General features: G+C 42.3%; 1 protein-coding gene across 2 annotated transcripts in view; it reads left to right on the top strand.

Annotated features, from left to right (window-relative positions):
• LOC140205115 (tetraspanin-32-like) overlaps window positions 1-13,604 on the top strand; it is a 78,239-nt gene that overhangs the window by 13,951 nt on the left and 50,684 nt on the right. For both annotated transcript variants that reach the window (XM_072272322.1, XM_072272320.1), the window contains exon 3: window positions 10,686-10,783. In XM_072272322.1, the coding sequence (XP_072128423.1) occupies window positions 10,686-10,783 (98 nt within the window). The remainder of the gene's footprint in view (window positions 1-10,685; window positions 10,784-13,604) is intronic.

Genomic DNA, 13,604 nt, shown 5'->3' with positions numbered 1-13,604 from the left:
TAGACTTGGAATACTGCGTACCTTTCGGTCTACTTACTATGGCATTACCTCAGATCGCTGTGGAGGACAAGTCATTGGATGTATTTAAAGCAGAGGTTGCTAGTTCTTGGATAGTGTGGTAATGGGTAGGAGCTAGGAGAATGGGGTTTAGAGGGATGATAGGTCAGCTGTGATGGGATAGCAGAGCACACTTGGTGGGCCAAATGGCCTAATTCTGCTCCTATGTCTTATAGACCACCATCTAATGCTCCTTACCGAAGAAAGGATGTGCTTAGCATAGAATGCAGTGAAGATTTACTAGACTAGTTCCAGGGGTGTGGCAACACATGCAAAATGCTGGAGGAACTCAGCAGGCCAGGAACTATCTACAGAAAAGAGTAAACAATTGATGTTTCCAGCTGAGACCCTTCATTCAGGGTGTAGGTTTGCTGTACAAGGAGAGGTTGAGTATTCAAGGCCTGTATTCCCCAGAGGTTTAGAACAGCAGGAGGAAATCTCTTTGAAATTTACAATAGAGTAGATACTGGGAGAATGTTTTCCCCATCAACTAAGTCTGGACCAAGGCTTACATTTACAGGTAGTTTATATAAAACAGAAGTGAGGAGAAACTTCTGCACTTGGAGAGTGGCAAATCTATAAAATTCTCAACTTTGGATCCCTGTTATTGTCTTCATTCAAAACAGAGTGATAGATTCTCAATATAAAAGGAATAAAGGGATCTTGGAATTTTGCAGGAAATTGGCATTGAGGTAGAAGATCATCGGTGGTTTAATATGGCAGAAGAGGCTCGATGGGCTGTATGCCTTATCACTGTTTCTGTTTCTCATGTAAGAGGGTGCCAGGGATAAGTACACTTCCCACAGTTTACACTGACAGTGATAAGAAGTGGAGGAAAAGCTGGCCAAATACCCTAGGACTAATAATGTGATGGCCAGGCAAGACAGGAAGAATAGCTCAGCAAACTCTTGTGTCCTGAAGCTGCAATTAACAAACTTTGTTAACCTGTCATTAACAAACTTGGATTCTTTCCTCTGACATTTCACGTGTCATTAATATAAATTCTGATTAACTGAGGGCCCAAGGCTGACTCCTGAGACTCCCAACAATAACAGTCTGACAATCTAAAAATGACCCATTCAATAGTACAGTATGCTTTGATCTAACCTTTCTCTTTTCTGGCAAACTACTCCTAATTGCATGAACTCTCAATTTAAGTTTTAACCTTTTTTGTGATGCTTTATCAGATGCCTTTGGATGTCCCAGATATGCCATGTCTACTTAGTTCCACTTTCTCCTCCCTGCTAGCTGTATCTTCACAAAACTATCATATATATATATCAATTTTTATTAATGAAGATATTGTGTGGATTTAATAATGTTATAATCTTGTAAGTCCTATTACTGCATTTTTACTCAATTGGTTTAGCATATTGCTGTCAAACAGATGGCAGACTAATTGATCTACTGTTCCTTATTTTCTCTTAGTCATTTAAAAAAATAAACTTGTTAATTTTGCCATTGTCCATTTTGATGTGACTGTTCCTAAATCCAGGGAACTTTAGAAGAATGCACTTACGTACCAGCCTTTTCTCCTGTCTATCCTCTTAGATCTGTGGGGTCCAGGCTGTCAGGTCAGGAAGATCTGTCCTGTTATAATTTCTTTAGTTTCTCCAGCATTTTCTCTTTCTCTGTTACTGAATTTGTCTCTTATTGTCACTACGCCTTTGGCTTCCCCTGCATTGTTATATTTATAAACACAGTCTGCAGATGCTGGAAATATAAAGCCACACATCAATTCCTCTGACATTTTGTGTATGTTGCTTTGTTACATTTTTGATATATTTTGCCTTGACTACCGGTACAACATATTTGTTTAATGTTTCATTCAGTTGTTAATTCCCCATTATAATTTCTCCCCTCTTGTCACTATGGGATTCTCAGTCCTCTTTATATAGCTACACATGTTCTTACAACCTCAGTTTTTAATTTCTTATTAATTATCTTCCCTTTGTCAATTTTAGTTCGTTACTGTTTCCAAAAACTCTTTCAATTTGTCTCAGTTTTACTGTTACTCCTAGCAACTCTATATGCCTCTTTGCCCATTTTTATTACCATCCTGAACCTCCAAAGTTAGCCTGAGATTACTTTACTCAAGGAGTTATAACTCAGTGAAATCTACACTTGTTGAGATTTTTGATGTTGTTATGCACTGGAAAACTAATTATTTCTAATTTCCTTTCTAGTTTAGCCAATGTACCGACTGTACTTGAAAATTGGATTATGTTAATGGTTAACATGTTTTTCTTATTTCCTGATTCTTTCTCTCTCTCTCTCTCTCTCTCTCTCTATGAAATTGTTAGCAAGCCAGTAAGTCACTCCAACTGCTGTTTTTTTAAAAATTTTTTTTTTAATCATTTGTTACCTCTTATCGTCACCCTCATTGGTATTATTTCCTTTTCTTTTGGAACAAAACACTTCCTCGCCGCAACAGACATAAAACTTGCTGGTGAACGCAGCAGGCCAGGCAGCATCTCTAGGAAGAGGTACAGTCGACGTTTTGGGCTGAGACCCTTCGTCAGGACTAACTGAAAGAAGAGCTAGTAAGAGATTTGAAAGGGGGAGGGGGAGATCCAAAATGATAGGAGAAGACAGGAGGGGGAGAGATGGACAGTTAATTGGCAAAAGGGATATGAGATGATCATGGGACAGGAGGCCTAGAGAGAAAGAAAAGGGGAGGGGGGGGAAGCCCAGAGGATGGGCAAAGGGTATAGTGAAAGGGACAGAGGGAGAAAAAGGAGAGAGAGAAAAAGAATACATACATAATAAATAAATAATGGATGGGGTACAAGGGGGAGGTGGGGCATTAACGGAAGTTAGAGAAGTCAGTGTTCATGCCATCAGGTTGAAGGCTACCCAGACAGAATACAAGGTGTTGTTCCTCCAACCTGAGTGTGGCTTCATCTTTACAGTAGAGGAAGCCATGGATAGACATATCAGAATGGGAATGGGACATGGAATTAAGATGTGTGGCCACTGGGAGATCCTGCTTTCTCTGGCAGACAGAGTGTAGGTGTTCAGCGAAGCGGTCTCCCAGTCTGCATTGGGTCTCGCCAATATATAGAAGGCCACATCGGGAGCACTGGACGCAGTATATCACCCCAGCCGACTCACAGGTGAAGTGTCGCCTCACCTGGAAGGACTGTCTGGGGCCCTGAATGGTGGTAAGGGAGGAAGTGTAAGGACATGTGTAGCACTTGTTCCGCTTATAAGGATAAGTGCCGGGAGGGAGATAGGTGGGGAGGGATGGGGGGGGGGGGAATGAATGGACAAGAGAGTCACATACACCTGATGGCATGAACATTGACTCCTCTAACTTCCGTTAATGCCCCACCTCCCCTTCGTACCCCATCCGTTATTTATTTATTATATATGTATTCTTTTTCTTTCTCTCCTTTTTCTCCCTCTGTCCCCCTCACTATACTCCTTGCCCATCCTCTGGGCTTCCCCCTCCCCCTTTCCTTCTCCCTAGGCCTCCCGTCCCATGATCCTCTCATATCCCTTTTGCCAATCACCTGTCCAGCTGTTGGCTCCATCCCTCCCCCTCCTGTCTTCTCCTATCATTTTGGATCTCCCTGTCCCCCTCCCACTTTCCAATCTCTTACTAACTCTTCCTTCAGTTAGTCCTGATGAAAGGTCTCGGCCCAAAACGTCGACTGTACCTCTTCATACAGATGCTGCCTGGCCTGCTGCGTTCACCAGCAACTTTTATGTGTGTTGCTTGAAATTCCAGCAACTGCAGATTTCCTCGTGTTTGCGTGCTTTCTCACTGCAGCCTCTTGGTCATCACTTACTATCAACACTCCCACCCCCTGCCCCAGACCCTCACCTCCCACAACCCATTTTTCATTTTGTTCCTCCTTCCAAAAGATAAAATAACGTAGAATATTTAATTATGTCAAAATCATTTGCTTCTGTAGATGCTGTAAGTTTTTGTTATGAATTCAATATTTGCCGTTAACTGTTTCCTTCAACTGGCTGTTTAATGATACACTACATTATCATTCAAATTTATTTTTTCTTCAACTTTCTGTATTATTAATCTGCTTAATCTATTGCCTCATTTTTTCCCTTTGAAATTGTAATCATTCCCTCACTTGAACCCTTCTTCTGCACCCTTTATAGGACTAAAACCCTCACAACCATTTTCATTACCCGTTTTGCCAAGACACTGCACCAAGCCTAACTGAACTGGAGCCTAAACCAATGGAATAGCTCTCTTCCCTCACGACTAGTGCCAGTGCCCAGTGAATCAACTTGTTTTCCTGTTCACCATTCATCAAGCCATAATTTATCTCTCTCTTCCATTCAAACCTATGCCAATTTGAACAATGGCTTGGATAACAATGCAGTTCCACTGAAGATATTCCATTTGCCTCAGCGTGTGCCCCGCCAATAGCTCCGAGGAAGCACGATAGTATAGTGTGCATCTCAGTAGGATTGGTGGAGCTCACTGAGGCTTCGCTGGGCACCATGAAAAGGTGCAATCTGTAACTCACAGAATGATGAGGAAAGCAGTTGCTTGGATACAATACCATCCAAAGTCACACACCAGTCCTGTCCTCCACTGTGGTTGTCATTGGCCTCTGATCACAAGGGACACCCTTGGAGTAGCTGTCAATGACTAACTGCCCTTGTTGTTTTCCATTGTCATTGCCCTTTATCACTTTTATGAAGCCAGGCTGGTTGAAAACAACTTTCCTCTAACACGGGGGCTGCAACCGATCTTGATGAAGGACGCAGGGCAACTGTAGACCCAGTTCTAGACTGACCGCTCAGATTTCTGTGATTAGCAGCAGCCTGGGCTGGCAACTGGTTTATGAGCAACAGAGAAGGAGCTGGTGGAGTAGTAATGGTCTGAGGAGAAATGTTGTGACCTTGAGTTATGATGCCATGTTTCCTGCTGGATGGAGCCCAGGCCACCTTGCCAGGGCATGCCTGACTAAAGCTAGTCATTTGATGAAGGATTGGTTACTGGAGTGTTGCAAAATTCTCAAATCCTCTTTGATCACAGAACGTAAAACCATGACAGCAGCACTCTGACATGGGGTGGCTTCTGCCGAAATTAAATGAAGTTCAAATGTCACTCATCAGACGCCAGGGTATGACTGTGACTCCAGGCTAGAAAGGATGGGCTGCAGCTTGGAGCTGGTCTCCCCCATAACACTGATATTTCAACTGGCACTCAGACAGACGTGCCAATGCTGCAAGTTGGCCTTACCCCTGCCCTAACACATCACCGCCCTCCACCAGATCCCTACTCCCTTGCTTGGTTTGCTGTTCCTTGAAATTTACCTTTGCCAAACTGTGCAATGAATTTCAGCCATGATTAGAGCCGTGGACACACCTTCAATCAGCACCATCAAGGTTCAACCAGCGTAAAGAGCTCCTGAAAATGCTTACAAACTGACCAGTATAATTGGTTTTGCAATCATTTTAAAGAGGTGGATGCACAAGTTTAAGCTATGGGCTGCATTATGTCAATTTAGCAAAGGACTTCGACTGATTAGGAGAATGGGCAAAGAAGTGGCAGATGGAATACAGAGTTGAGAAGTGTATGGTCATGAACTTTGGTAGTAGATATGAAAGTGTAGACTATTTTCTAAATGGAGAGAGAATACAAAAAACTGAGGTGCAAAGGGACTTGGGAGTCCTTGTGCAGGATTCCCTAAAGGTTAATTTGCAGGTTGAGTCTGTGGTGAGGAAGGCAAATGCAATGTTAGCATTCATTTCAAGAAGACTAGAATATAAAAGCAAGGATGTAATGTTGACTTTTTAAAGCACTGGCGAGGCCTCACTTGGAGTGTTGTGATCAGTTTTGAGCCCCTTATCTTAGATAGGACATTCTAAAACTGGAGAGGGTTCAAAGGTTCACAAAAATGATTCCAGCATTGAATAGCTTGTCACATGAAAAATATTTGACGGCTTTGGACCTGTATTCACTATATAATTCAGAAGAATGAGAGGTGACCTAATTGAAATCTATCAAATGGTGAAAGGCCTTGATAGAGTGGATGTGGAGAGGATATTTCCGATGGTGGGAGAGTCTAGGACCAACAGTTTGTGTGGCTTTAGAGCTGTGTGTCAGACATGGATATAAACAGAACTGGGGCCCCACAGGAGACTGTATTGGCTCCCTTCCTGTTTACCCAGTATACCTCAGATTTTAGATTCAACACTGAGTCATGTCATCTACAGAAATGCTCTGATGACTCAGCAATAGTTGGATGTTTAAAGAGAGGATGGGAGGATGAATACAGGGCCCTGGTGGAGGACTTTGCCAGATGGTGCAAGCTGAATCATCTGCAGCTTAACATCAGTAAGACAAGGAGATGGTGATGGACTTTAGGAAGACTAAGCCTGCACTGCTCCTTGTTACCATTGATGGTGAGGACGTGGATGTGGTGAGCACCTACAAGTACCTGGGGGTGCACCTGGATGACAGACTTGAGTGGAGCACTAACACAGAGGCTGTGTACAAGAAGGGCCAGAGTTGCCTCTACTTCCTGAGGAGACTGAGGTCTTTTGGAGTATGCAGACCTCTCCTTCACATGTTCTACCATTCTGTTGTTGTCAATACAATCTTCTATGCAGTGGTGTGCTGGGGCAATGGCATAATCACGGGTGATGCCAATAGGCCCAATAAACTGAGTAGAAAGGCTGTCACTCTTATAGGAGTCAAACTGGACACACTGGAGGCTGTGGTAGATCAAAGGACCCTATGGAAAATCCTGGCAACTCTGGACAATGTTTCTCACCCTCTGCATACCACCTTGGCTGAACAGAGGAGCACTTTTAGTAATAGACTAAGGCAATTGTTCTGATCCAAAGAGTTTTAGATGAGGTCATTCTTACCCTCGGCCATTAGGCTCTATAATGAGTCAATTTATTGCCAGGGAAGTGATGACTGCACCCTCCCCCCGGTTAGACTGTTGAGGTAACTTATTTTTCATTCTCTCTTACTTTTCTTCTAATATTTATATATCTATGCACCTGTAATGCTACTGTGACATTGTAATTTCCTTTGGGATCAATAAAGTATCTATCTCTCTATAGCCTTAAAATAGAGGGGCATCCTTTTTGAATGGAGATGAGGAGGAACTTCTTTAGCCAGAGGGTGGTGAATCTGTGGAATTTGTTGCCACAGACAGCTGCGGAGGCCAAGTCTTTATCTATATTTAAGGCAGAGATTGACAGATTCTTGATTGGTCAGGGCATTGGGGGTGAAGGCAGGAGATTGGGGCTAAGAGGTAAATTGGATCAGCCATGATGAAATGGCGGAGCAGACTCGATGGGCCAAATGGCCTAATTCTGCTCCTATATCAAATGGTCTTATGGACTTCAATGCATCTTATTTCTGATGTATAATTTCCACTAGAAACAAACTTCAAGGCCCCCGTATTTTCCTCTCTGTATCACACTTACTGTACATAACACTTTCCATCCGATGCATCATTTTATTCTGAATACATTTGTGCCACATAATACTTTTTATCTAACACTATAATATACTCCAGCTATTCTGATGTTCTCTCTGCAGTGCATACACCAGCTGTAAAATAGATTTGTCCAACACTTCTAGTTTGGTTTCCTGACAGGGTTAAATAATGCAGTGAAGAGGGTTGAATGTGTTATCTGAGGAGCCTCCCTCCCTCTCTTATCTCTGTTTCCATGGTAAGTACTACTTCCATTATCAGGCTCTGGCAGCCCCACAACAAGGATTATGCTGGTTATTTTTCTTTGTGACAGTGGTCCCTGTGAATTTTGAGCAGAGTTGAGAGAGTTAGTGTAGTTTAAGTTGTTTACTCCTATCTCTGCCATAAAATCTGATTGATAGTTCTCTTCTGAACTAGTGGGAGGTAGGGGATGTCATGTTTGTTGGATAGTATCTTGATAGTGCTGATCTTTGGCAGACACCAATTTTCTCTCTGAAGGCTACAGTTGGCAGACACATCTCAAAATCATAAAGCTCAACCTTATTTTTATTTAAGATATAACAATCCCGAATGAACAGAGCAGTGTTCCTCCCTGTAGTGGGAGGGATATGCATGTTCTTTTCATTCAGGGCTTGGATATATGACAACAAAAGGCCTGCAATTTTTTTTTTGTCCCTTCTTAATTACTGTTTTTGGCTGTTTTGGGGAGCACCTTTCCTGAATTGCTGTAGATCTTGTGGAGAAGGTATTCAGAGATTCTGGAGGTTAACTCAACAGCGTTACAGTAACAAATGCAAAAGGCAAGCTGCTGGAGGAACGGTGGGTCATGCAGCATCTGTGGAGGGAAAAGGTCAACATTTAAGGTCAAAAACCCTTCTGGACTGAGCTTTCATCTCCGTTAGATACTAAAGGGAGAAACAGCTCCTAACTTCCATGCAACAACTCCAGCTGTGAAGCCCTCATGTATAGATGTTTTGTGAAGACCATGTTGCTGATGACACCACTGTCGGAGGCCAAGTCAAAGGTGGTGATGAATCAGGATACAGGAGGGAGAGTGAAAGTTTGGCTGAGTGGTGTCATTATAGGAACACCTTATTCAATGTCAGCAAGACTAAGGGACTGATTATAGACTTCAGGAGAGGAAGACTGGAGGTCCATGAGCCAATCCTCATCGGAGAATCAGAGGTGAAGAGGGTGAGCAACTTTAAATTCCTGGGTGTTACTATTTCAGAGGACCTGTCCTGGGCCCAGCACGGAAATACAATTGTGAAGAAAACATGACAGCATCTCTACTTCCTTAGGATACTGTGAAGATTCGGCATGACACCTAAAACTTTGCCAAACTTCTATAGATGTGTAGAGGAGAGTGTATTGACTGACTGCATCACAGCCTGGTATGGAAACACCAATGCCTTTTAACAGGAAATTCTACATAAGGTAGTGGATTTGGCCCAGTACCCCACGGGTAAAGCCCTCCCAACCATTGAGCGCATCTACATGAAAAGCAGCATCCATCATCAGAAATCCTCACCACCCAGGTCATGCTCTTTTCTCACTGCTGCCGTCAGGTAGAAGGTATGTCTATCTGATGGCAGTAGGAACATCTAGTCAGGAGGAAGATAGAAGCTTACTTAAGGTTTAGGAAGCAAGGATCAGACAGGACTCGAGTCTGGAAGGAACTTAAGAAGGGAATTAAGAGAGCTAGAAGAGGACATGAGAAGGCCTTGGCAAGCAAGAAGGAAAATACCAAGGTGTTCTATGTGTATGTGAAGAACAGGAGAATGAGTAAAGTGCGAGTAGGTCCAATCATGGATAAAAGAGGAAACGTGGCTCAAGACAGTAGAGTAAGGGGAGGTCCTTAATGAACACTTCACTTAAGCATTCACCAGTGAGGACAGTGTAGAACAGGCTAATATGCTGGAATGTGTCAATGTTAACAAAGAGGATGTACCGGATGAGATATAACCCAAGTTACTAGGGAAGCAAAGGAAGAGACTGCTGTGCCTTTCGCAATGATCTTTGCATCCTCACTGGCCACAGGAGTAGTACCAGAAGATCGGAGGGTGGCAAATGTTACTGCTTTGTTCAAGAAAGATAACAGATCATCATGAGAATTAGAGGTCACGGAGTATCACATCTATGGTGGGCAAACTATTGGAGTTTCATAGAGACAGGATGTACAAGCATTTGGAGAAGCATAGTTTGATTAGGGATAATCAGCATGGCTTTGTGAGGGGCAAGTCGTGCCTCATGAGCCTGATTGAATTCTTCAAGGAAGTGACAAAACAAATTGATGAATGTAGAGAAGTCGATGTATTTTAGTAAGGTGTCTGACAAGGTTTCCCATAGTAGGTTCATTTTGAACATTAAGAGGCATGGGATCCAAGGGAAATAGGCTGCATAGTTTCAAAACTGACTTGCCCACAGAAAGTAGTTGGAGCATATTCTGCCTGGAGGTTGGTAACTAGTGGGGTTCTGCAGGGATTTGTTTTGGGAATACTGTTCTTTCTCACTTTTGTAAAGGACTTGGATGAGGAAGTTGAGAAGTGCGTTAGTAAGTTTGCTGATGACACAATATTTGTGGTATTGTGGATAGTGTAGTAGGCTGTCATAGGTTACAACAGGACACTAATAGGCTGCAAAGCTGGGCTGAGAGGTGGCAGATGGAGTTCAATCCAGAAAAGTGTGAAGTGATTCACTTTAGAAGGTCAAATTTGAAGCAAGAATTCAGGGTTAATGGCAGGATTCCGAACAGTGGGATCTTGGGGTCCACATCCATGGATCCCTCAAAGTGAGGTTGACAATGCGTGCTGAAGAAATAGAATATTTTCTGCTACATGTACAAGGTTAAATAAGTAACACTGTTAAAGGATTACAGGCCAAACAGGGGCAGATGAGACCAGCTTGCTGGACAATACAGTCAGTATGAACATGTTGAGTAGAAGAGTCTGCATTCCTACCATCTGCTAAACCTCATTTCCTTGTACCATTTATCAAATAAACAATAAATGTTTCATCCCATAATTCTACACAAAAGGTTAAAGACCTGTGGTTAACCTGCTCTATGTAATATTATGAATTGTTAAAATAGTGAGAGGTAATCAACTAATTTTCAACACATTAAGAGCACCTGTGCTTGTTTACCTCCCTCTCTCTCCCCACCCCCCCCCTCTCTCCCCCCCCCCCCCACAGCTGTGCAGAGTGGATTGTCCGTCAGCGCCTTTCTCATTCTCCTGGGAATCGTCTGCCTGATTGGAATCATGAGGGAATCTGAACTCTTGCTCAGTGTGGTAAGTTTTGACCGGAAGTTATAAGGCACATGAAATGTCCACTATGATAGCTCTGTGCATCTGAGCTGCTCCAATTTCCTAACCCGCAACAAGCAACAAGTTTGATTACTAAACTTTTGGTGTGGTGACCAACTGTGACTATGGGAATTGCATATGGTTTTAGGAGTTGCCTGGGAAATACTATCTTGCTGTACCTGCATTATTTTCCTGCACAGGCAGGAACTTCTAAAGCACTCACTTTTAATAGGAACTGCTGCTTTGGATAACCTGCCAATCTGACCAGAACTAGTTGCGTGGACATAGAACTGGGAATCCCACTTCTCCAACATCTGGTCAGAGGTTGTGGTGTCAGACATGGACACCCAAGAGAAGAATGTGAGGAAGCTGTCTGACTTGTTGAGTTCTTGCAGCATTTTGTGTGTTGCTTGAGATTTTTAGCATCTACAGAATCTCTTGTTTTTATGAAATATTTGAGGATTTATCTACCTCTCCCCAAAAAAAAGACAGAAATCTTTAGCTGGAACACTGTGGAAATATCTGGTTCAGTGGAGAAAATTCTGTGGTCATCTTCAGAGGCAGGCATCTGAACTGCATTTCAAGTCAGGTTTGCTACATTGTCACCATCTATTAAAATCTGGGTTTCCAGTTAAAGTGTATGTTTTATCCTTCAGTCTGATTGCCCCTGTCAGTGGCTTGCTGACCAGCATTATCACTGTGATAGCTAGTGACAACTTGTCATGTACACAGAAGCCAGCAACTCAATTCCATATTGAGCTCTATATGCACGGAATAGCTGATCACAAATCGTCTATTTTTCAGTTCTTCCACTTCAGTGCACAGAGAATTAAAAACACAAGGTCAAGTCACTTGAATTTATTGACCAGTGGTTTGAGGTGGTTATCAAGCAGCCTGAAATTCCCAACACCTAATTCACCAGGTCAAAGTCACACTGTCCAGGAGGAAACAGTAAGCTTGAGATTAAGGCGACGAGTGTAAATTTCTTAAGAGGCAAAAGTGAAAGTTTAATTAATATGATCAAATGGTTAACAAAATAAACTCTTGAATCGATTCAATTGAAATTATACAATTACTATAAGACACAGGAGCAGAATTAGGCTATTTGGCCCAGCGAGTCTGCTCCACCATTCCATCATGGCTGATTTATTATCCCTCTCAACCCTATTCTTCTGCCTTTTCCTGATAACCTTTGACACCATTACTAATCAAGAACCTATCAACCTCTGCTTCAAATATACTCAATGACTTGGCCTCCACAGCCGTCTGCGACAATGAATTCCACAGATTCAGTACCCTCTGGCTAAAGAAATTCGTCCTCGTCTCTGTTTTAAATGGGCATCCCTCTATTCTGAGGCTGTGCCCACTGTTCCTAGACTCCCCCAACTATAGGAGACAACTTTTCCACATCCATTCTATCTAGGCCTTTCAATATTTGATAGTTTTCAATGAGATCCTTATTTATTCTTCTAAACCTCAGCAAGTATAAGCCCAGAGCCATCAAACACTCCTCATACATTAACCCTTTCATCCCTGCAATCATTCTCATGAATCTACCGAAGTACATTCCCATACAATTCCCTACACTATATTACATCTAACACTTTCTTTGCCCATTCTCTCAATCTGACTAAGTCCTTCTGCAGACTCCCTGTTTCCTCAGCAATACCTGCCCCTCCACCCACCTTCGTATCATCCACAAACTCAGCCACAAAGCCACCAATTCCATCAACCAAATTATTGACATATAACATGAAAAGAAGCAGTCCCAACACCGACCCCTGCGGAGCACCACTAGTCACCAGCACGCAACCATAAAATGCCCTTTTATTCCCACTCTTTACCTCCTGCCCGTGAGTCAACTTTCTATCCATGCTAGTATCTTGCCTGTCATAAGCTTTTGTTAAGCAGTCTCATGTGCAGCACCTTGTCCAAGGCCTTCTAAAATCCAGTAAACATCCACTGGTCTCCTTTGTCTATCCTGCCTGTTATTTATTACTAAACTCCTTTTCTTCCTAAGCAATTATACAAGCTAAATTACCAATAGATCCTCCAATGCGTAAAGGAAATTGTCTGAAAAATGAATTTAAAAGCAAGATAAGAGCCCAATATGTGCAGATGAGTGGATATTCAAAACATTTTCAAATCACCTTTTGAGAATGAAATTCCTTCCTTTGCTTATGTTCAGTAAACTCAGAGGATCCGGGAGCAAATTGATTTGCCATTTGTACAGGTTCATGCGGGCTGCAGCTTGCAAGAATAAGGGAGGGCATCATAACAATTTTTTTTCTAAAATTAAAATGTTGGTAGTTGTGGAAATTTCCCAAATGTGTACAAAACACTAACATTATCTTTGACAGGATATATAAAACCAATCTGAGTAGTCACCGCATTCTGCAATTCAGTTACATTCCACTGGAGAGCAGTGAAGGCATTGTACTGAATGCATCTCCACTCCAAATTGGGGATTGTGCACGATTGGATTTAAAGCAGAATGTGATACAAGCCACAAAGATGTCAATGTGCATTCTTTCAAGGTTTGGTTTTAATTTCACAAGAAACAAACAGCTGTATGTCAATGTAACTAATACAAGGATTGCATGGTTTGAGTAACTTTCAATTATTCATGATTGAGTCATTAAAATCAGTTGACTGGACAGTTTCAGTAAAGAGACTTGGATATTGTGGTAAATTCATTAGTGATTACACATAACATAAATGAGCTTCACCACAATTATTTCTTAGCTCAACTCAGAAATATCAGGGATGCAGCAAAATATTGCTTTGATAAACTGATACCACATGT

This window comes from Mobula birostris, chromosome 11, assembly GCF_030028105.1.
Source record: "Mobula birostris isolate sMobBir1 chromosome 11, sMobBir1.hap1, whole genome shotgun sequence".
Lineage (NCBI taxonomy): Eukaryota > Metazoa > Chordata > Chondrichthyes > Myliobatiformes > Myliobatidae > Mobula > Mobula birostris.
This window is presented reverse-complemented; position numbering and strand designations above follow the sequence as displayed.